Source organism: Poecilia mexicana, unplaced genomic scaffold (genome assembly GCF_051168715.1).
Source record: "Poecilia mexicana isolate PSO_F unplaced genomic scaffold, ASM5116871v1 scaffold_15, whole genome shotgun sequence".
Classification (NCBI taxonomy): Eukaryota; Metazoa; Chordata; class Actinopteri; order Cyprinodontiformes; family Poeciliidae; genus Poecilia; species Poecilia mexicana.
This window is the reverse complement of record NW_028263384.1, coordinates 2,246,762-2,270,000: the sequence shown is the minus strand read 5'-3', so window position 1 is coordinate 2,270,000 and position 23,239 is coordinate 2,246,762. Positions and strand designations below refer to the sequence as shown.

The 23,239-nt window shown below is 38.1% G+C and overlaps 2 protein-coding genes across 3 annotated transcripts in view; one reads left to right on the top strand and one right to left on the bottom strand.

The window, feature by feature from the left end:
• Window positions 1-5,697, top strand: part of ppp1r1c (protein phosphatase 1, regulatory (inhibitor) subunit 1C) — a 12,322-nt gene extending 6,625 nt beyond the window's left edge. Inside the window, exons 5-6 of the mRNA XM_088013431.1 lie at window positions 2,434-2,637; window positions 4,991-5,697. Of these exons, the coding sequence (XP_087869557.1) occupies window positions 2,434-2,637; window positions 4,991-5,046 (260 nt within the window). The 3' untranslated portion in view covers window positions 5,047-5,697. The remainder of the gene's footprint in view (window positions 1-2,433; window positions 2,638-4,990) is intronic.
• Window positions 5,698-13,204: 7,507 nt separating this feature from the next.
• nckap1 (NCK-associated protein 1) overlaps window positions 13,205-23,239 on the bottom strand; it is a 52,781-nt gene continuing 42,746 nt past the window's right edge. For both annotated transcript variants that reach the window (XM_015002004.2, XM_015002005.2), the window contains exons 22-31: window positions 23,006-23,136; window positions 22,789-22,886; window positions 22,176-22,269; window positions 21,490-21,572; window positions 21,279-21,359; window positions 21,103-21,196; window positions 20,907-21,023; window positions 19,028-19,137; window positions 18,778-18,867; window positions 13,205-14,623 (exon numbers count right to left, since the gene is read on the bottom strand). In XM_015002004.2, coding sequence (XP_014857490.1) covers window positions 14,507-14,623; window positions 18,778-18,867; window positions 19,028-19,137; window positions 20,907-21,023; window positions 21,103-21,196; window positions 21,279-21,359; window positions 21,490-21,572; window positions 22,176-22,269; window positions 22,789-22,886; window positions 23,006-23,136 — 1,015 coding nt within the window. In that variant the 3' untranslated portion in view covers window positions 13,205-14,506. The remainder of the gene's footprint in view (window positions 14,624-18,777; window positions 18,868-19,027; window positions 19,138-20,906; window positions 21,024-21,102; window positions 21,197-21,278; window positions 21,360-21,489; window positions 21,573-22,175; window positions 22,270-22,788; window positions 22,887-23,005; window positions 23,137-23,239) is intronic.

Sequence of the window (23,239 nt, the reverse complement as noted above, 5' to 3'; positions counted from 1 at the left end):
CTGCTGAGAGTTGTAATTCAGTTAATATGTCTGATGGTTTCCTTCCTGCTTGGTTGTGTTTTACTTTCTGTTTGTTTTGTTTGACATGCCATGCTTTTTTCTGTTGTTTTCATAATTTCTGGGGGTTTTTTTTTTTGGCTGGATTGGAGTTTTTTTATTTTCCTTTTTTAGCCTCTGGTCTTGTTGTCAGTGGAGTCCAGTTGGTGGTGTGATGCTGGGGAGGAACACATGTCCATAATCACACAATTTATCTAATTTTATTATTGTATTAAAACTGAAGTCAAACACTAAAGAGAACCCAATAATCTCTCAGCACCACAGCATATCTGCTGTTTTTGAAATTAAACCTCTTTGGAAAACTATTAATACTTCTTGAGCAATTCTATATTTTGTCATTTTACAATCAAAGACTTCAATATTTCTTCAATGAGATTTTGTGTAGAAGACCAAACACAAAGCAGCGCATAACTCTGAAGAGGAAGGGAAACAAATAGATTAAAAAAAAAGAAATCTGTGTCTTTGTATTCAGCCCTGAGTGAAATTTTTGTAAAACCACTTCCAGGTTTCACCAGCTAGAAACTGAACCTTTTATCCAGCACCATAGCTCAAACTCACAGAGACTGGATGAAGTGAACCTCTGAACTTTACATTTTTTGTCTTGCCTCCTCATTTGGATTTAGATCAAGGCTTTGACTTATTGCATGAGCAAATAAGTCAAAGTCTCACTCACTGAAACTGAGTGAGAAAACACTCAATTGTGGTGTTTCTCAAATGGAAACACCGCAATTGAGAAATAAAATTTTTTTTCGACATTAGCGGAATCAGATTTGTAAAGGAACACTTTCAGTCTCTAGATGGGTAAAAGTTGTGAAATATTCCCCCAGAAGATAGCAGCTCTAACAGCAGAAAAGAGATTCATCAAAGTATTTGTGGAAATCAAATGTAATTTTCTTCTACTTCACAATCTTCACCAATTTCTGTTGGGCTGTTGCACAAAAGTCCGATAAGAAAGCATAGGAATGTGTGGTTGTATTATGGCTAAATGTAGAAAAGAAGAAAAGCATCAGAATATTTTTGCAAGACAGTGCAGCTCCTCACTCCTGATGGAATTAGAGGCTCTACGTTTGCGCAGTGAGAACATCACTGTTTTATCACTTTTCAAAGAGCTTCAGCTCATCCTATGGCAACAAAACAATGGAAAGTGCAGCTGTATGATGGCTCTCAGCCGTGAATAATTAATCAAACCGTTTCTTGCAGCAAAGCAGAATCACTTCCTGCAGTGAAGTTTGAAGGAAGTTAAATAAAAGTGTTTTCTCTAATACATTTAAGGTAAACTGCATGTTAGAAAAGGTGGATATTCAAAAAAAATAAAACGAGGGGAAAGAAGATGCGCAACACATGATTACATGTAAAGAGCGCTGACTCGATTCTGGGAAGAGCCGGAGTGTAAAAGCTTTTCTTTAATCGATCCCAGCCGGGTGAATCTGCTAAAAGCCTCCTGAGTGACTGCCAACGCACCAAACACTGAGGAAGACTTAGACTGGTCACAGCGCAGAAACACAGAAGGAGGACGGTTTAGGAGCAACACATTTTTCTCTCTTGCGTGGTTAGTGATAGTAATATTTTTAAAGTAGGGATACACAGATCCACTTTTTTCTCTTCTGATAGCAATACTGGTAGCGATTTCTGAGGTCTAGTATTGGCCAACACTAGACCTCAGAAAAAATACAGAAAAATAATAAATAATACAGAATAAAGTGCTGAATGGACTTAAAATGTTTCTTTGTTTTTAAACACAGACATAAATGAACTGAATTACAAATTTATTTAATAACTCTGCACCAGTACTTACATACACCAACAGCTTCACAAGCTTGTTCAAACAAGTAAAAACAACAATTTTAGGTTAGGAGTATAAAAGTTAATTTAAAGTCACTAATAAATAAACTGAAACTGACAGAAACAATATTTTGACTAACTTGTAAAAATAAACTAACAAACCTTTCGAGTAGTTCAGAAAGTGCTATTAGGAATTGTCAATATAATGTAAACTAAATAATAAAGCATGATGCTGCTCAGAGCACAAAGCATAGAATTATACTGAATAGATCTGCCCTCATGGATCAGGCATGATATTGATATTGGATCAGTATATCTCTATTTCAGACTGTAAAACAACAGCGGTTTCTACAAATGCTAAAAATCCAGAGAGATATAAACCTCTGGATTAGATCCCAGAAACTTAGAATATTTATGCTCTAACCAACACACTGGATTACTGGACTCTTGTATTCATCCCTCTTTTCAGTTAGAATCTTTACTTATTATTTTATAGCTTTTTTCCCTAGTTTTCTTAAAACGACTGCTTCCACTTTGCAGCATTGTACCTGTAGTTCAAATGTTTGTCCACCAGAGGTGCTGTTCTCTCCTCAGACCTTCAGTTGGGGGTGGAGCAACATCTCCTGGGGGCGGGGCTCTGTGAAACAGACAGCCAGCTGAGCCCAATCACCACACAACTGTATGCCACTGGTTACACGTGGGCCAATCACAATCAGCCAGAGGAAGCCAATGGGAATGAGGCGTGTTTGATGTTAACCAATCAGGAGAGAGACGTGACAGAGAGCAACAGCTCAGGCGGTAAACTGTTTATTAGATCAAAGAAGGAAGTTTATTTTTTTATAAATTGTAATGTCATAGACAAATTTGATTGGTCAGATATAGTTTGCATGTATTTTAGACAGAATTATTGTTTGAAGAATCAGCCTTAAGTAAAAATGAAAATAAGTGCAAATATAAACTGGAAAAATGTAGTATTAACTTACAAAAACAGTTGCAATAAAGTTAATTTTCCGAGAATAATTTTTTTTAAAGTTACATTTTAACAAAATAAATGCATAAAAAATTCACAAAGTAAGATGTACAACTATGCAGTTCTGTTTATTCATGAGGTGCCAGTTCACATGTATTATCTAATATTTATTCAATTTTACATAATCCAGTTCTGTTATTATTTTTCATTGCTATTTAATGCCAAAGAACAAAGTTGTAATCAGGTATTATAGTAAGTTCTACTGTAAGCTTGTGTCCTTTGTCATATTTAAAATATGTTCCTCTGCTCAGTCTCACAGGTCTCATCTCGAAAAAAAAGTAGTTTTTTTTCAAGATGAGGTTTGAATCTTACTTAAAGAACAGGGATTTCTTTGTTTCAATTGGAAACTTCTCATCAAAGAGGTCAAAGGTCACATATGGGGTACCCCAAGGTTCAATCCTAGAACCCCTCTTATTCAATATTTATATGGCCCCACTGGTTCAGATTATAACAGGAAATAAGATTATCTGCCATAACTATGCAGATGATACACAGCTTTACATCACGATGTCACCAGGTGACCCTGAACCCATCCAATCACTGAACAGATGCTTAGAACAGATAAATGTGTGGATGGGCCAAAACTTTCTCCAGCTGAACAGAAACAAAACTGAAGTTATTATCTTTGGACCGAAAGAGGAGCGAACTAGAGTCAATGCTCAGCTTCAGTTATTACAGCTGAAAACCAGCGATCAGCCCGAAACCTGGGAGTAGTGATGGACTCTGACCTGAACCTTCAGAGCCACATAAAGACAGTCACAAAGTCGGCCTTCTATCACCTGAAGGACATCTCCAGGATTAGAGGACTAATGTCTCAGCAGGATCTAGAGAAACTCATCCATGCGTTTATCTTTAGCCGTATTGATTACTGCAACAGCGTCTTCACAGGTCTGACTAATAAATCAATCAAACAGCTGCAGCTGATCCAGAACGCTGCTGCTCGCGTTCTGACTAAAACCAGGAAGATGGAGCACATAACACCAGTTTTAAAGTCCCTACACTGGTTCCCTGTAACCCAGAGAATAGACTTTAAAATATTGCTGTTAGTTTATAAATCACTAAACTAACAGCTAAACTAACAAAAGGTTGATACTGCTGTTGCTGTATCAACCTCTGCATGGTTGCAGTTTTTCTGTTTTCTCAGTCATCTTTATTTATTCAAATCATAACATCATTAATGTTTTCATTTATTCACATGAATTGTAACGTTTGCTTTCTTGATTTCAAACAATTTCTTTCCAAAGTGAAGATACAATGTGCCAGTTTTGGAGGAATTTGTCAGTCACTTGTCATTCGCTATGTCAGAGCAGCTCTTGTCAGCCGCAGGAGATTGTTTGTTCTCTGGTGTGTGAAGCGAGATAAAGCCAAATGCCAGCAATAAACCGAAAAAAAAGGCCTTTAGTGTTTCTAAAGATCTAATTTTTGACAAAAAACAGCATAAAAAATTTATAATTTTAGTTTTTTTCCAATGCCATAAAAGCTACACTTGCAAGCAAACATATGATAGAAAGATTATAAGATGGAGTGTTACGGCCATAGTAAGAAAAAATGAAAATGTAAAAATGAAATTATGAGAATACAGTCACAATATTACAAGAATACAGTCACACTAAGGGGAAGTCGAAATAATACCAGATTAAAGTCATAATCTTACAAATTTATTTTTGTAATACTACGACTTTATCATATTATTTTGACTTTAATCTCTTATGACTTTTTTTGTAATACTATGACTATTCTCATAATACCAGGACTTTATTTTCACAATATTATGAATTTATTCTTCTAATACTAAGACTTTTTTCTCATTATTTTGACTTTACTCTCATACAACTTTTCTGTGGAAATATTATTTAACTCTTCTATGACTGTATGTCATGACTTTATTCTTGTAATAGCATGACTTTATTTTCATAATTTTACCTTTTCATTTTCTTGAAAAGGTAAAATTTTCAAGAAAATGAAAATACTCTGTCGTAAGATTAAAAAGCCAAGTGGTTCTGTATTGTGTTGAACAGCATTCATATTTGTCCTGATAAAACTCTACTGCTGGTACTAACTCTCTGTCTCTCCCTTTCGGTTTCTCCTTCTCTTGTGGTTTTATGCACGTTTCCCTCCCAGATTTGTCCACCACCACAGCTAAAGAAGCGCCCAGCCCCGACTCCATCTCCCGATAGCTGCTTCTGCTTCATCTAAAATCGCTTCTGTCTTTTTGTGTCTCATTAACCAACTGTTCTCCTGTCTGCTTTCCCACTTATTCCAATATTGCTCTACTTTGCTAATATCCAGCACTTAATTAGTAGTTTGATTTTTTTTGTTTGTTTGGGTCAGTCTGAATTTTTAAAATGTGGCTGTGAATAAATCAATATTAAGGGCAAACAAATGTCTGAGTGTTGTCTTCTTAAACAATAAGGCAGATTTAAGTCCTCTATTTTTAGAATAATATGAAAAACAGTTCGGATGAAATTGAAATGTTCCACTGTTATTCCTTGAAATGATCTAAACAGAGTGGAATGAGCCAAACCCAAGCTGTTAGAGATTCAACCATCAGGGACGGTACCGGCCGTCTGAGAGGCCCAGCATTCATGTCGCTGCATTAGCAGCTGAAATAACTTAAATGTTTTTCTAAAGAAGAGTGTATGGGGAGCAAGAAAAAAATGCCCCCACTGTTTCTTATAGATATGGCCCCCAAAAGACTGAACATCCTCAGGAAGGATATCCTCTAAAAAGAAAGAAAGAAAACAAAAGAAAATAAATTTACCAGAGGTCTGACCACTGTTTGTGTTTCATCTTCCACTCAAAGGATGGTGAAAAGCTCGTATATTGTTATTTGTATCGCTTTGTCTTTTATGCTATCTGTACATCTGGTCCGAATATATGTGGGTTTTTTTTCTTTGAATTTTCATCTAAATTTTGGCCTTGATTCCAAGAAAACATGCAAAGAATTGTTGACTTGATCTGTGTTTGTGGGACCACAGTGAATATAAGTTAAAAAGTTCCTCATTTTTATCTAGGGGGATTTTCTGGTGCCTTGTGTGAGAGAGACCTCTTGTCTGATAAAGTTTAGTTGAAATTTCTCATGCTTGGGGTTGATAGGAGATCCTACATGTCGTCTGCTTCCTGGATGTGGCCGGTACATCCAGGAGTAAGAAAGAGGCTTGCAAATATGAGATGTGTGTAAACAAGATGTGGCTTCCTCAAGTCTGGCCTAATTTCCCAGAATGTGTAGAAAATCATTCAATTTCTCTTAATCAACATCACCTGTTTGTCTGGCAACCAAGAAGTGACTTTTCTGAGCTACTTGTATTGCTTCACCATCCACTGGAGAACCTCCCACATATAAGCTCAGTAAATAACCATGTTCTTTCAACAGCTGTAAAACTGATGCAGGGTACCGCCTGGGATCCAAAGAACCATCCAAATCTGTTGGACAAACATTCATTGCCTCTGCTCCTTCCGTCTAAAGGTTCCACATATTTGGCCTTACTTCAATCCACGGAGGTCCACACATATTCAAAGCAGACTCAAAGCGGATGTCCGCCTGACAAGTCCATCCAAAGATAGATTTTTATGACCATATATGTGTACTTTGTGTCATGTGACACCAAGCTGATGCAATTGAGAATCAATTCACCCAGTGGCGAGAATGCACAGTGTCACCACCATTCTCTGTTCCATGCTGACAGTTGTGCGAAGGCTGCCCTGATGGAGAAACAAACGGGGTGCCCAAATGGCTCATCATCTATTTGTAGGTTTAGTGTGACAAATGTAGCAAAAATGATTGGGACTATGAAATCCCAATCATGTGCGGAAAGTCAATGCAGCTCATAGAGTATGCACAGCATGTCATGTGTCATGTGGGAACCTGAAGACCAACAGGTTCAAAGAAATAAAAAGCTGGACTGTAGTCCTCCTTGATTATCAGCAGCCTTTTGTCTCAATTCCACTGAGCAGTACGGCAGAGTTTGGTACACTACACTATTTTGTTTGCTGACATTGTAAAAGCAGCCCGAATGTTGTCTGACCAATACCACAACATTCTTTGGACCCCTACAGTTCAGAGGACAATTGTAATGTGGTTAGAGTGGAGCTACTGGCATTACACAACACTGTCCGTTGACTGGCCAACAGAAAAACTTCACTATGTGGAGGCATACTGGTGAATCACGTTTGTCGTCACACTAGTATGCCGCCATGTTAGCTGTGTGGGTTTAACCCTACCTCACCAATGAGAGGCCACCTGGTGGAGGAAGCTCTCTCCTGCTTGTCGAACTGACCCTTTACGTACTGCTCAGTGGAAACAAGGCATTAGATCTGGAGAGCGAGCAACATTCCCCAATTGTTATTTGGGAGATCTTTCATGTTGCCTGCTGTGAAAGTGGAAATCTGTCAAAACTGAGAGCTTCAAAGACCTTCCCTGCCCTTTCCCTTAGATCAGAAAAAAAAATCCAGATTAAGTAGAGATCTTTTGTTTTATGAAATAATTAAACAAACCTGGGGCCTCAGTTCAATTAGAAGCCTGAAAACATTTTTTAGTGTTAGTCATTGTTGTTAGCTTGCTGTATTACTTCTATTGCTTATCAGTAGATATGGGTAACTGAATAATAATTCATTTACATTTCGATTCTCTAAGTAGGGCATGGTGATCTTCTCATAATCTGTATGTGACATTTGTCTGAAAATAAATCTTTACAGAGATAAATTAGATTCCTGACCTTTTTGTTGAGTGAATTGTTCAAGGAGAAGGAAACAACGGTGAAAATTCACCACATTTACTCAAGTCTAGTTTAAATTTAACATTGTTTTATTTGCTTAAGTTGAACATATAAATTATGCATTTCACGTTTCAAACTGAATTGCTGAAATCAATTAACTTTTTGATAATATTCTAGTTAGCTAAGATGCAATGTAAATGCATCAGCTCACCAGGGTAGAACACTGGGCTGAACTGAATGGAGGAAAACATTGTCTAGTGATGATGACTGCGTTTCTTTTTTTTAATGAAGGTAAACTGGAAAGAACTGTACCTGAGGAAGAAGAGGAGGAAAGCAGCCATCAGGGGTGACTGATCTGCACCAGCAGCAAAGATACTTCAGCACAGAAGAAGCAGGCATATATTTTGAAGTTTGGAAAAATCAAGATGAACGCCTACATCAAATCATATATAATAGTGATAGCTCACATAGTGTTACAAAAGAAATATATTTTTTTTATTTGAGAATGTAAACAAACTGTATTCAGCATTAATACCTGCTGAAGTTTTCCAGAAGGACCTCACCATCGTGTTCTATAAACTAGAACAACAAGTTTACACACTTATTGTTCCAACCTTTACATCTGTGAGTTTATTCTGAGACAGTACAAAATCAAAATGGTGTACTTCTCTTTTCACCCTTTTAATTCTTGCATTGTTAAATGTTTCATTTCTAATATTAGGCAACCAAATGCCTTTTAAACAGTTACAGAAAATAATTTGAGGCTGTAAGTTGACAGGTTTTAGACTTTTCTTAAGTTTCAAGATTATCCAAACAAATAAGCAAATAAAAAATGCTTAGGATACAAAGTGTGCATTTTTAATTGTTTGCCAATTAGCCGCTCTCTGGAACAGGATAGCCACATTAACTAGCTACAGCAGAAGCTAGACTTACAAAGGTCAACGATTTGAAAGAAATTAAAAAATAATTGTTAACTGACAAAATATTATTTTCATTTTATGTATATAAAATAGAAACAGTTAAAAGCTTAATAAAAATAGACACTTAAAAATGTTTTTCTCCCACTTCCAGCTTTAATGACACATTAGCTTGAGCTAATATTAGCTTAATTAGCAGGTAGAATGGGATAAAATGAGTCTTTTTTTATTTGTATTTTTCTACTTATGTTATCTAGGCATGTACAAATGACATGTGACTGTAACAAAAATGGTTACCTTTATTTCAGAATGTCTTTTCAGTTGAAATGCAAAACATCACATGAGGAAAACATTGGTCCTGTGGTTCTATTTGGCCCGGTAAACTGACCGTCTACATAAGCTCTCGAACATCCTACCAACACAACTATTTTCTTCCCAGAATGTAGGGACGGAGATTCTGTTTCTCTCTGCTAATTCAAATGGCAATTTATAGCATTTTTAAGTCAGACTATGGAAGTGGTGTTTACCCCACAGCCACCAACTGGCCCACCTTAGCCTAGCTTTGCAAATCAAATGTACACCATACATGTAGATGATTTCCCATCTACATGTACAGGTGTTGGTCATAAAATTAGAATATTGTGATAAAGTTCATTATTTTCCATAATGTCATGATAAAAATTAAATTGTCATATATTTTAGATTCATTGCACACCAACTGAAATATTTCAGGTCTTTTATTGTTTTAATTTTGATGATTTTGGCAAACAGCTCATGAAAACCCAAAATCCCTGTCTCAAAAAATTAGAATATTATGAAAAGGTTCTCTGAACGAGCAATAAAAATAATCATCTGAATCAACAAAGTAACTCTAAACACCTGAAAAAGATTCCTGAGGCCTTTAAAAACTCCCAGCCTGGTTCATTACTCAAAACCGCAATCATGGGTCAGATTGCTGACCTGACTGCTGTCCAGAAGGCCATCACTGACATCCTCAAGCAAGAGGGTGAGAAACAGAAAGAAATTTCTGAACGAATCGGCTGTTTGCAGAGTGTTATATCAAGGCACCTCAGTGGGAAGTCAGTAGGAAGGAAAAAGTGTGGCAGAAAACGCTGCACAACGAGAAGAGGTGACCGGACCCTGAGGAAGATTGTGGAGAAGGGCCAATTCCAGACCTTGGGGGAAGCAGTGGACTGAGTCTGGAGTAGAAACATCCAGAGCCACTGTGCACAGGCGTGTGCAGGAAATGGGCTACAGGTGCCGCATTCCCCAGGTCAAAGGTCAAGCCACTTTTGAACCAGAAACAGCGGCAGAAGCACCTGACCTGGGCTACAGAGAAGCAGCACTTTGGACCACTGTTGTTCAGTGGTCCAAAGTACTTTTTTCGGATGAAAGCAAACTTTGCATGTCATTCGGAAATCAAAGTGCCAGAGTCTGGAGGAAGACTGGGGAGAAGGAAATGCCAAAATGCCAGAAGTCCAGTGTCAAGTACCCACAGTCAGTGATGGTCTGGGTGCCATGTCAGCTGCTGGTGTTGGTCCACTGGGTTTTATCAAGGGCAGGATCAATGCAGCAGCTATCAGAAGATTTTGGAGCACTTCATGCTTCCATCTGCTGAAAAGTTTTATGGAGATGAAAATTTAATTTGGTCTGGAATCGGCCCTTCTCCACAATCTCACACCCTCTTGCTTGAGGATGTCAGTGATGGCCTTCTGGACAGCAGTCAGGTCAGCAATCTGACCCATGATTGCGGTTTTGAGTAATGAACCAGGCTGGGAGTTTTTAAAGGCCTCAGGAATCTTTTTCAGGTGTTTAGAGTTACTTTGTTGATTCAGATGATTATTTTTATTGCTCGTTCAGAGAACCTTTTCATAATATTCTAATTTTTTGAGACAGGGATTTTGGGTTTTCATGAGCTGTTTGCCAAAATCATCAAAATTAAAACAATAAAAGACCTGAAATATTTCAGTTGGTGTGCAATGAATCTAAAATATATGACAGTTTAATTTTTATCATGACATTATGGAAAATAATGAACTTTATCACAATATTCTAATTTTATGACCAGCACCTGTATGGTGTACATTTTAAGAGCTAGGCTAATTTGCTCTCAAGTCCTTACAACTGAAATGTTAAGCAAAAACTTACGCTGACATACAAAAACACTTATTTTTAAAGAAAAAGAAAAAACCTAAAACTAAACAAATTTGTCACATTGCCACACAGTTGCATCAATTAAAGGCACAGCGACATACCTAAAAAATATTTTAGTAAAATAAACAGCAGTCAGACCTTAACAGAAAATGAATCTATAAATGAGTGTTTGAAATATGAAAAGGAAAGATGCATATCAACTAGATTGGGATTTGGCTCACATTTCAAAAATACTGTATTTAGCCAAATTTAATGAATGGAAACATCAAAGTCTGCTGTTGAGTGAAAGCCACTAATGTTTGTGTTCTGACTTACTATGAAACTAGAATGAATGAAAAACAATGTGAGTCATGAAAGACTCAGTTTATGTTGTATCTAATATTTCCATTTTAAGGTTTTTATTTTGTAAGTGAAACTATCCTAATAATAATAATAATAATAATAATAATAATAATAATAATAATAATAATAATAAAGTCATTTTTTCAACCGGCTGTCCTGGATAATTTCTACCATTCTTAAATTGGAATTGGGTTCGCACTTTGGGAAACCCTGGCGTAGTGTTTGCTAATTCAGATGAGATGAGCAATATGTTATCATATTGTGCCTTTGCAATTTCTACATCAGACAGTGATATTTAACTGATTCAATGTTTTTACATAAACTCTTTTTAATAAGAGCTAATGTGCATCTGATTTCATATTATCCTGAACACCCAGGATAATATCCTGGGTGCGACACAAGCGCTGTTTTTGCATAATAGTAAGAGTTTGAATAGAGTGCCCCCTGCTGGCGTCTGCCAGACAGCAGGACTCTTTCTGGGTTGGATTAGTTTTTAGCTCTATTTTATTATACCCAGGTTGTTGTTCCATTCTTCCACAGAAATATGTACCATCTGCAATTTGTTTTATAGCTTTTACTCAAAAGAAACCAACATGCAAGAGTGAAAACAAAAATGTTCTAAATGATTTTTGGCAATCATCAAAAGTGTTGTTTTGGTGGATTTGTGTTTAAATGTCTTTTCTTTGTAATTCATTTTTTGTTTCTTCTGACAATACATAAATTTAATGTTTTTAAGCTAAAACGTTAACAGATTCAAGTCAAGAGTCCTGACTATAGTCTGTGGAGGAAGCTACACATTAGGGTGATGGTGAGACACTTTCCCGCCTTAAAACTTGGAACTCCTCACCAAAGATGCATTGAGTCACAATACAAGTTAAAAACAAGTAAAAATCTGGTCAACCAATCATAATTAATGGAAGGCTTGAACAGATTTTTCTATTGATCATTGGGGAAAGAAGGTGGAAACCTTTGTTGGTGTGCCGTCTAAAACAAAAACCAAGACAAAAAAGCTTTCCCCCCAAAACTGATGCTACTTTCATATTGCTTTATGTTTTGAGAAACATATTTATATTTATTAACTAATTAACTGCTTGATAGTTGATTAGTTGTACTGACAGGAGTGTGAATAACTTTGGACTTAACTGTACATCTCAAAACTGAGCAGGAACCTTGTCTGTCTACATCAGTGAAAGTCAGCAGACACAGAGGACGCCAGTGAAAGAGGTCCTTGTGGACTCATTGTATCCTGTAGATAACTGCAGGATATGACCACCTGGCTGTGTGAAAACCCAAAATATGACCCCTAGCAACTTGTAATGAATCTAGGAACTGTTCTCTTCGTGGTCACCTTCATTAATGTTTTAGCAGTAGAATACAATAGAATAGATTACAATATACTTTATATACTTAAAGGTTGGGCCCACTAGCAGCTGCCATTAACACTCCACAAATGCTCTAGTTCCAAACATAAACCTGCCAGCCATTTACAATACAATGCACTCGTATCGAATTGCATCAAAATCAAAAGATTCCTTCTGGATGATTGTTTTTAATCACTACACATTTTGTACTTAGCTCTGCTCTACAGGTCAGTACATCCATCAGAAACCGTTGCTGATATGAGCAGGTGGTGCCCCAATCTGTTTCAGGTCTGAAACAGATGTAAAGTTAAAGTCTGTCCTAAACAATCGTTGGTATTCATGCTTTCTTTTCCTGGTTCAACATAACCAGATCATTAGTAGCCTGGTAAAAACCAGGCCTTGTTCTGCAAGTTACTTCACCCAGAGGGTCTGGACCCCAGCTGTTGAGAAATTATTGCTTCCTTGAGACCTTGAGGAGTGGACTCTGTTGAAGTTGTAAATTTCACTCCATCGCTAAATATTTGCTTATCAGACATGTGTTTAATTTATTATACTGGCATTGCACCAATTCATGATCTGTTACACACCCAACATCTAACTGTGACATTAGCGCGCTCCACCTGAGTGTCGCGCTAAGATCGCGGGTCGCTTAAAAGGTTAATTTGCTGTTTATACAAGGACCTCTGAATAGATAAACAGAGGCATGCATAAAGAAGATAAAAATATATACATGTGACGATTAACATAAAATATTGCAGATGTTTTCCATTTGTCCCTTAAAATCCTAATACCAAACTGTAAACATACAGCTGATAAGAAAGAAGAATCCAGTGAAAACACCACCAGGAGTGTTTACATATATATATTTATTTAGTCTTATTGCAGCTCCAGGTTTTTGTAGTTTCACAGGTCAGAGGTGGATTAGCGTTTGAGTTGCTTTTTCAGCAGAGGAACTGGTTGAATTTATTTCCTGTTAATAAAGTTAAGCACAACGGATTAGTAAAACCTCGGAGTGTGGATGGTCAGCTTTCAGCTTCACGAGTGTAAAAACGGGGCGAGGAAACCACCAAGTCTGCTCCAATAAGGCCCTCCGAAGAGGGAACAGCTGAGGGGAATATCTGCAGCCGTTCCTGTCACTTGTTCCCTCAAAGTTTTTGTTCCTGCTAACAAAACTGCCGCACAGTCGCACTTAAAAGAAAAAAAAAAAAAGAAAAAAAAAAAAGGCATCACACACCATTAATAAAACACTTCACCACTTCCAAGCCCTGATACACAAGATTTTTTTTTTTTTTTTTTTAGTGTCAACACATTTGGCAAATGGTCATCATTGTCGTCATCATAAAAATAAAGCAGAAACATTAAAAACAGACAGGTTCAGTTCACATCGAAGTAGAATACAGATAGCATATCTTTACCCACAAAAAAGTTTGTTACGACTACCTAGAAAAAACCCAAAACAATAAAAAAAAAAAAAAAAAAACATCACCATGTTATACAAATGTATGGTTTTTATGTAATGAAATGCAGAAAGATTGTTAGATAAGTATCAGAGTATCAGCTCAGGATGTTTGTCAGTGTGTGGAAACCTATGAGTAATGTGTTTTTCGGCATCGACCCGTCGTCATCGACGACCAAAAGAACTTCCACGGCACACAGAACCAATGCATTCCCAAAAAGTAAGCATCCAAATCATCAGAGAAGTTTCAGCTCAACGATAGAAATCTCAAAACGTCTATTAAAATTAAAAAATAAAGGAGAAAAAAAAAGGAATATTTCAGTGTCAGCTTTATATATATACTATATCTTTATATTTTTGTTCAATAAAACATTGTATATTAGGTGTTGCAGTGGTAATGGTCCCCAGCAACATCATGAAAAACAATGACAGAAATAAAGACACTGATCCCCCCTCAGGTCATCCAGCTGTGTGTGTGTGTGTGTGTGTGTGTGGGGGTGTGTGTGTGTGTGTGTGTGTGTGTGTGTGTTTTGGTTAAAGTAATTAGCGGCTTCTTTAGTGTGTTAACGTTTTTTGCCGATATAGTGTTGGTTTTTAGAGGATTCAGCCGAGGCCTTGTGGGCCAGCGTGTTGTGGTAGTGTTTGTGTTTTTATGTACATGTCAGTGCCTCGGCCGTGCGCTCGCTGCGCCTCTATGCGCTGGCGCTGATGCTCTGTTTGTAGACGGCGTGGTAGGCATTCCTCAGCAGGACGTAAGGGAAGCAGGACTCCAGCAGGTCCATAGTCAGGAAGGGAGACTCCTGCACAATCTGAGGTAGAAGAAAATAACAAAATATTAGAGATGTGCCGATCAGGTTTTTTCCTCCCGATACCGATACCGATCACCCATGAGGGCCGATCACCGATACAGATCACCGATACTGATCACATTATTATTTTTTTTTTTTTATCATAAACACTACCGGTTACATTATGTGGAAAAAGGAACCATGAATTCACCTTAATTTAGACAAAAACTTGTTTTTAATAACTTTTTTCAAGAAGAAAACTAAACAAAACAGGCATTGTGCAAATTGTACTGCTATTGATAATACTATCTTTAACAGACTGATAACATATGAAGGCTCTGAAGAGGCTAAATAATGCAAAGAGCCAAAATAAAACCTCTCAACATTGCCAAAAAAATTCAAGTATAAAACTTAACATTCAAAGGCAAAAACAGGATCCATTACAATAAACAATCCAGATTTACTGAATGAAAACTTCCTGATAGCATGGCGGCTAGCTGATTACTGCTAGCTCTGATTGGCTGTTTCTGACTGAGCGGAGTAATTATGCAGATCAGGGAGGAGATCGATTATTTTTTCAGAGATTATCTGTCTCATGTTAGGACAGCGAAAGTTTTAATACGTATGTAAAATTTATTTTTTTAGGTTAGATGCTGCAGCTTTAAGCAGAGGTTCGGTGTGAGAGTCACTACCAGGTGGAGCAGAAGCGAAGCTCCGTCTGTCAAGTTAATTAGCTTAACTTAGCAGCGGTTCAACAGGAGAGCAGAACCAGCGTCTGACATCGCAGCTCGAAGACTTAAATAATTTTGCGGGTTATTTGTTTAGCTTTCTGACCGTCATGCTAATCCGGGTGAGTGTTTGTAGCTGTGCGCTGCTTTACCTGCTATCTGATCCTCCTTATGTCTTTTTTACTGCAGTGAGCCTCGATGTAGCCAATCTCCGTCAAGTATAGCATTGTTTTTATGTCGTATTAGCTTCGTTGTGTTGATGCATTTTGACCTGCTTCAATTTTCCGCCGCAACACGCAAACTTCCCCATTCACTCAGAGCGTTATAGTTCCACATCGCTTAGGATTTGTTGCTGCGCGTTTGCGCAGAGTGAAGGAAAGAGGAGACCAGCTGCACAGGCAGGCTGGAATTGAGATGATCGGTATCGGCAACAAGAGCCAATGATCGCCGATCACCGATCATGCACTTTTTCACGAAAATCGGCCCGATTATGATCGGTGACCAATCGATTGGCACACCTCTACAAAATATATATATATATATATATATATATATATATATATATCAGTGACGTGCGGTCAGGGGAGGCAGAACCTCGCCTGCCATCATGAAAAAATAATATACAATAATAAAATAATTTATATTGCTATTTTCGCCCTGTGGTTTGTACTATGAAGTACCTATTTTTTACTTAGCTTAACTAATTCTGATTAGTTTTTCGCATTTTCCCATTTAAATGCTCAGAAGCAAAGCCGGTGAGGCAGCAGCGAGCTGAGCCTCACCTGGGATTGCGCAACCTCTCGCTAACTGCACCGGCTGCCATTCTATGAGAGCATGTTCGTCTTGTCTGTACGCCAGCAATAAAATGGCTAAAAAACATTTGGTAACACTTCATTTGAAGGGGTGTGCATAAGACTGACATGACACTGTCATAAACATGACATAACACCTGTCATGAACATAAAGAAGTCTTTCAGAAATCAAAATAAGGGACCAGTCCCTTATTATGTAAAGCCGAGGGGGGTTGCTGCGGTGGCACCGTGTCAGTGTGTTACCCAGAAAACAGTCGGGCACAATATCGCAACACCAATACCGTGAGTCAAACAATGACTAGGGCAGCCTACTATAGTAGGGTACTTTAATTATTTATTAAAGTACTCGGGGACCACTTCTTGATTATTACACATCCACATTCGTAGAATACGGAACAAATCGCGTTCCGTATCTGTTCAATACGATACGCTACATTTAACAGCCAATTACGGGACGGTTCCGTATTTTACGGGACGGGTGGCGACCCTAACTAACACCGAAGCTGAAAGTTTCGCTGAAAGACAGTTTGATGACTTTTAAACGGAGTAGAAAAGACTTGCCGAGGATAGACTTGGCTTTGGATGAACGGATAATTTTGTGCAGAATTAGTGGTGCATGGATTTCATTGATAAGTAAAGATAAGGCAGCAATAAGATGTTTTTATTTAGTTTTTTAATGAAATGTGCGTTTTTTGGGGTACAGTTTGTATGTCTAAATAATTCAGTAAAGTAGAAGCGGTAGCTAATCTACCACAGCAATTATTTATTAATAAAACATTAAGCCTAAAATGTCCTACAACAACAGACTGGATGTTCTGTTCTGTGTGCAAAATTCTTTAATGTTTTTTTGGTGTTAAATCCTAAAACACGAAGTGGCATTGTTGTCAGTTACTATGGCAATGAGTCTGCGTGTAGCTTGGCGGATACAGAGCGAGAAGGAGCTTTCTCACTCTCTCCCTTTGCTGTGGATCATAGCACGAAATTAATACCTACATTTCTAAGTTTAACTGAGTTAACGCGGCTATGGATGACATGTAAAAGATTAGTCTTTTTGCTCCTCAGCATTGTTGCCTGCGCGAAATTTCTATATGTCCAATAACATATGGTGTCTATATAAGGGTGCGTTCACACTGCAGCCTGAAGTGACCCAATTCCGATTTTTTTGACGTAATGCGACCTGTATCTGATCTTTTCATGGCAGTATGAACAGCACAGGTCGGATTCTTTTTCGAATGTGACCCATATCCGATACGTAAATGCGACCTAACGTCCAGGTCGCATTCATCCAAACTGAACGTCACTGATACTCAACAAATCTCACTATTCTGCTTCCTGATACGCGCAAGCGGGAAGAAAAACAACAACTATGACGGACTATAATGAGGATTAAGTTGTTAATATGCTGCTCCGGTTGGACAACAACTTCAAATATGTAAGCTAAGCTCCACCGTTAGCCTCCATGTTTACTTCCGCAAACAATGAGCACTTCTTCTTTTTATGGCGGTTGTCAGAACACTGAGAACGCTGACGCTATTGCGCCCTCTACTGCGCATGCAGGACACTTTCAGGTCGTTTGCCCGTTCAGACTGCAGAACACATACAGGTCGCATATGTGTGGCTGTGTGAACGGCCCAGGCAAAAAAATCGGAATTGGGTCACTTCAGGCTGCAGTGTGAACGCACCCTTAGTCGTAAGTCAGTGCCTCACCAGCAATGAACCTCACTGCACGTCACTCTTTTTATATATATTTATATAAACATGTTTTAATGATTTATTTAAGGCCCTTGACTTTTATTTAAAAACAGGAATTGGTTGCATGATTCCACAGAGTTGGTCAAGTTCATTTAAATCAATTATTTTATTGTCAGACTTTACAGTTTTCCTAGGTTTAAACGTCTCACTTTTACTTTTCTCAAACATTTCTTATCATTTTGACCAAACAGTTTAACGGGTGGTAAAAGTATTCCAGATACTTTTACAACTAAATAGTCTTTTTCTAAAAGATAAACTACCATCAACTGTTGGTCATAAATTCAGAAGCAGTTTTTTGTTAAAATGAGAAACCAAACTTGTTAAATTGAGAAAACTCTTTTTTTACAATGATATTTATTCTCTTGTTAAAATCCAAATCTTTTCTTGTTTAAATAAGAAACAAGAAGATGTTGCTATTTTATGTAGCAGTCAAACAGCAACATTTCTGGAATATTTTGAGTGTTGTCTAGACAAAACAGAGTGACAAGAAGGAGGCTCCTTGAGAGCCTCATTACGGATTTTTAAGAAGTCGTAATTTGTCAGAGGAATATATTTTTATATCTTGATAAGAAAAAAGTTTCTTATTTTAACAAGATATAAAATTCAGCTTCTCTTAACGATCTATGCAGCTCATTTTAAGTTCAAATTTTCTAGAATTTTTAAACACCACATTAAATACACATACATGTTTTAGACTGTATGTTTAACTTTGTGCCAATTAGAAAAAATCCACTCTTCATTCAAAATCGCAAATAATTCTTGTTTAAATAAAAATTTTAATATAATCACTTCCCAGTGCAAAAAGAGCAGTTAAAATAATTCACTAGCAGCCTAAAATGAAGGAGCCCGTCTGTCCAGTCTCCTGTCTTCAGCGTCCCCTCACCATGTCCAGCAGCAGGTAGACAGACTCTCTGTTTCGTGTGGTCATCTTGTCCGTCTCCTGGCCGATCTTCAGGAGGCTGGACGAGGCCAGCTGCACATATAGACACAGACACACATTTTTTTGTAGCTTCATGAAACATTTGGAACAGAGATCTGCTAAAAATAAATCAACACAAATACTATTTTTTAAATCCTTTTTCCAGCCTAAAAGACAGCATTAAAACTAAAATCAAATAATTTCTCTGTCTTACAGCCAGGAACTCCTTCAAACGGTCCTCTATGCTTCCCTTGTGGATGGTGAAGAGAGCCGCAGCGATCTGATTAATGGCTTTGGCCAAACAGTGGATGTTGTTGCAGTGGCCTGTAGGGGGCAGCAAATACAAAGTGTTACCAGGAGTTTTCTTTTTTCTTTTTTAAATTGAAATCCATCAAAACAGCTCAAGAGTTTGACTTCCAGACCTGAGAAAAGCTTCATGTGGAACTGACAGAGCAGATTAAAAACTATGGATTTTTATGTATGTTTAATGGAGATAACAGATAAATATGAAATGGGAATCGCCAGGGTGGAATTGTGAACTCGCAGGATGGTTAACACAACGGTAATGAGGCCGTGTACAAAGAAATGGTGGCGGCGAAACCAATTGTTGGCCGAGACGCGGTCTGCATACCAACCAGAGCCGAGCCTCTGATAACTTATTATCCTCTTTAGAAGGCCCTTATTAACAGGCCAGCCTTTCATTTCAAGGTTGTTAGGAGGCGACGTCTTCATAATTCATCCTCTGAGTGACAAATGTCTTTGATAGCTTATCAAAAGCCTCATTTAGCTACAACAGAAGGACTGGACTGGGGAAAATCTTCAGTTGACTTTCACTTCATTGGTGCTTTTATTGAAATGCACAAGATTTAATATATCAAACTGAATAAACAAGCTAATTGGGGGAAAAAGGCATTTAAAAGATGGTGAGTCTTATTTGCCATTAAAACTGTTAAATGCCGAGATTATGGTAAATGCTGCTCATTTCTGCTTTTAGGCTGTAAACTGCCGTGAACTGTAAAGTTTATTATTATTTATTTTTGTAATTGGCATTTAAAAAAATCTCAAAAGTAAGCGGGAGGGGAAAACATTCACAGTCTCAAAATAATATACTGGTAATGGAAAAATTTGACATTTTTAGAGTAAATGTGAGTAATTTGGATCTTAAAAATATCAACTATTTGAAAGACAATGAAAATTCAACGTCGAGCCCGTTAAACTTAAAATAGTTGGATTTTTTTCACATCATAAAAAGAATTACATGTTTTTTCATGTGCATTTTGCAGTATCGCATTAGAAACGGTAGATGGACATTGCAGAATTCAAAATAACTTCCTTAATTTTCCATAAAAGATGTTACACTCGGCTGAGTTAGTTTTTGGCTTTGCGAAAAACAGTTAATGAGGTAAAGTGGAGATGGAAACATATTTGCTGCATATGTTCTGATGTAGCGAATGTAACATTCAGAACATTCACTACATGTTCTGAATGTTACATTCGCTACATCAGAGGTCCCCAAAGTCAGTCCTGGAGGGCCGGCATCCTGCGTGTTTTAGTTCTCTCCCTGGTTTAACGCACCTGGATCAAAGGATGGGTCATTAGAGGCCTAAGAAGAACACTGACATACTGAAATGGTTGTTCCTACCACCAGGGAGAGAAATAAAACATGCAGGATGCCGGACCTCCAGGAGAGACTTTGGGCACCCCTCTGCTACAACATGTTACGACACTGGTGGTGCAGACCTCTGGTGGGTCTGCACCACCAGAGGCATAGAAGAGGCATAGAATTTCAAAGTTTAAACCTCCAGCTCAGAGGGAAGGCATCTTTTTTATCTGAAATGTGTGGTCCATGCTAGTTTGAAAACACTATATCTCGTTTATTTTCTGCATTAGACAATTTCTTCCTATTTAACTGATAGATTTCAGGTTGTGAAATATGGAAGCTTTACATCACGATCAGTTGTATGTTATGGTCCATGGGAGTCCCGTAGGGTAGAATACTGGGTCCACTGCTTTTATGTTTTTTTATTTATATAATCTCAACTCCTTTCCGTTGAAAAAATGGTCACAAGCAACCTAACAACTCAGTGACTCACCTTCGATGGCAGGGCTGTACTGTGACATCACGTTGCTGGCAAGGGTTGGCAAGGAAACGGCCACAAACACCATCAGCAGACAGGCGATTTTATACTCCTCCTCTGGACTGATGTTCTCTGCCCAGCACCAACCAAACCATGTTGTTAGAAAACAGGCTGAGCTTGTGCTGACATGTCGAGTGTGTTTCCAACTTACCGCTCTTCTGGGAGGACAGCGCCACCACCAGGGCTGGGTCAATCTCGCAGGGTAAACCGGCAGCAGAGGACAGCTCGTAGACATTCATGGCCACCTGGGGACAGGAAACATTAACTCACATCAGCATGAGAGGAGGAAGACATGATGGTGTTACTTTGAGTGTGAATGTGTTCAACCTTCATGTCAGTCTCTCGGGGGATGTGGTCCTTGAAATCCTCCACCGAACTGACCAGGAAAGGAATGTGGCAAGACAACACCTGAAAGGAGGAAAGATCTATCTGTATTCGTCTCACATCGACGACGTGGTTCTAAAGGTCTGTGTGTGTGTGTGTGTGTGTGTGTGTGTGTGTGTGTGTGTGTGCGTGTGTGTGTGTATGCGAGTCTTACATCTCTCAAAGCTTCCTGTGCAAGAGAGCGGAAGGATAAAATTACGCCAATGATGGTCATCCTCTTCAGAACGCTGTCCACAGCTACAGAACATAAAAATCACTGAACGTGAACGCACTAAAGAGGTGAAGCAAATGTTACTCGATGATGCATTTCAAAGATTCAAAGTACAAATATCTAGAAACAAGACATCGGATGATTTAATCTGGTAAGAATCAACATGATGGGCAAAATACTGCTCACTGACGATAACTACCATTGGTTTTAACTTTAGCACAAAGTCTTAAATGATATGTAAAGAACAATGGATGCTTTGCTTCAACACTAGCACAACTCGATAACAAGGTCTGTGATAACATTCACAGGTCAGTGAAAAGTTTTAGTTAAAAAAAAATTGCAAGAGTGAGGGAAGCAGGTTATTTATGCTAGCTTGACTTTGACAACCTTAACATGTAGATGTGCTGTGGAATTTGGTGTTTTGATTCAATTAAAAAAGGAGACCTACACATCAAACTCTATAACAGATCATCAGTAAAGTAGGTGTTTAGCAAATCAACAACCGCTGTGTTCATATTTGCGTAAACTATAAATCCAACATTTCTTTAGTAAGTACGATGAGTGGAAACCCCAGCAATCATCTTGGAGCTCTAACTGTGAGGTTAACATGTCCATATGTCTGTGCTTACAAGTGAGTTTCTTGAACAGTGCAGCCATGTGGTCCGGTTTGTCAAAGCTCGTTCTCATCTGGGTCAACACCTCCATGTTTTCCACCACCAGTTTCTACAAACAAGATAAGAGAGACAGAATAACAACAGCTTATGTAAGGATGTACTGGATCAAAACATTTTTAAATGATTGGATTTTGAGTCCCTGACTGAACCCAGTTTCTGATTAGGGTGTTGATTTCCAAAGAAATACAGTTCCACCTTATAAAATCATAAATTAATGATTTAAATGTGAAAAAGAAGGTTTTAAAAACATGACATATCCAGTTAAAAAAGTAACTGAAGGAAGGAAATAAGTGGCATGGATTTTAAAGAAGAGACTATTTAAAGCTGCTTAGGGTTGGTCAGTATTGAGTGCAAAAAAACTCAACAAGGAGATTCCTCAACTCAACCGATCATCATTCGTTATATAGAGTAGGAAATGGCAACTTCTTAAAGTTCAAAGCAACCTGCATGGGATACCTCACTGTGTTTTACATTGAACATTCAGAGACATAATGTGGGTTTAAAACTGATGAATGTCTGAAACAAATACATTTCAATCTTGAAAAGTAGCTTCTGTGATTTGTATTACCTTTAACTCGGCAACCTGTGATGAGATGTGCCACATCAGACTCTCGCTGAGAAACTTCATCCCGTACGGCCCCAACAACTCCGAGAGAGAACGCATCTCTGAAAAACACAGTAAAAAAACATACGAGTTCATTCCCATTCATGCTTACCCTCTTCCCTACGTATGAACACATGAAGAACACAAACAGCCAGATGTTAGATGGAAAGCATGAGGGTACCAGAGATGTCAGAGTATTCCTCGGCATTGAACGTCAGTTCGTTCTCGGTAGGCAGGTTGACGAAGGCCTTCATGGCGGGGAAGTAGGCGATGTGTCCGTTACTGACCTGACGGAGCAAAGTTTCCAAGTACCTGCATGGACGCAGAACAGAAGTTCAGTACTCGCTTCACTTAAACAGAATAATAATAAAGCATAAAGCTATGTTTATTTACTATGATGGCATACAGGGCCATA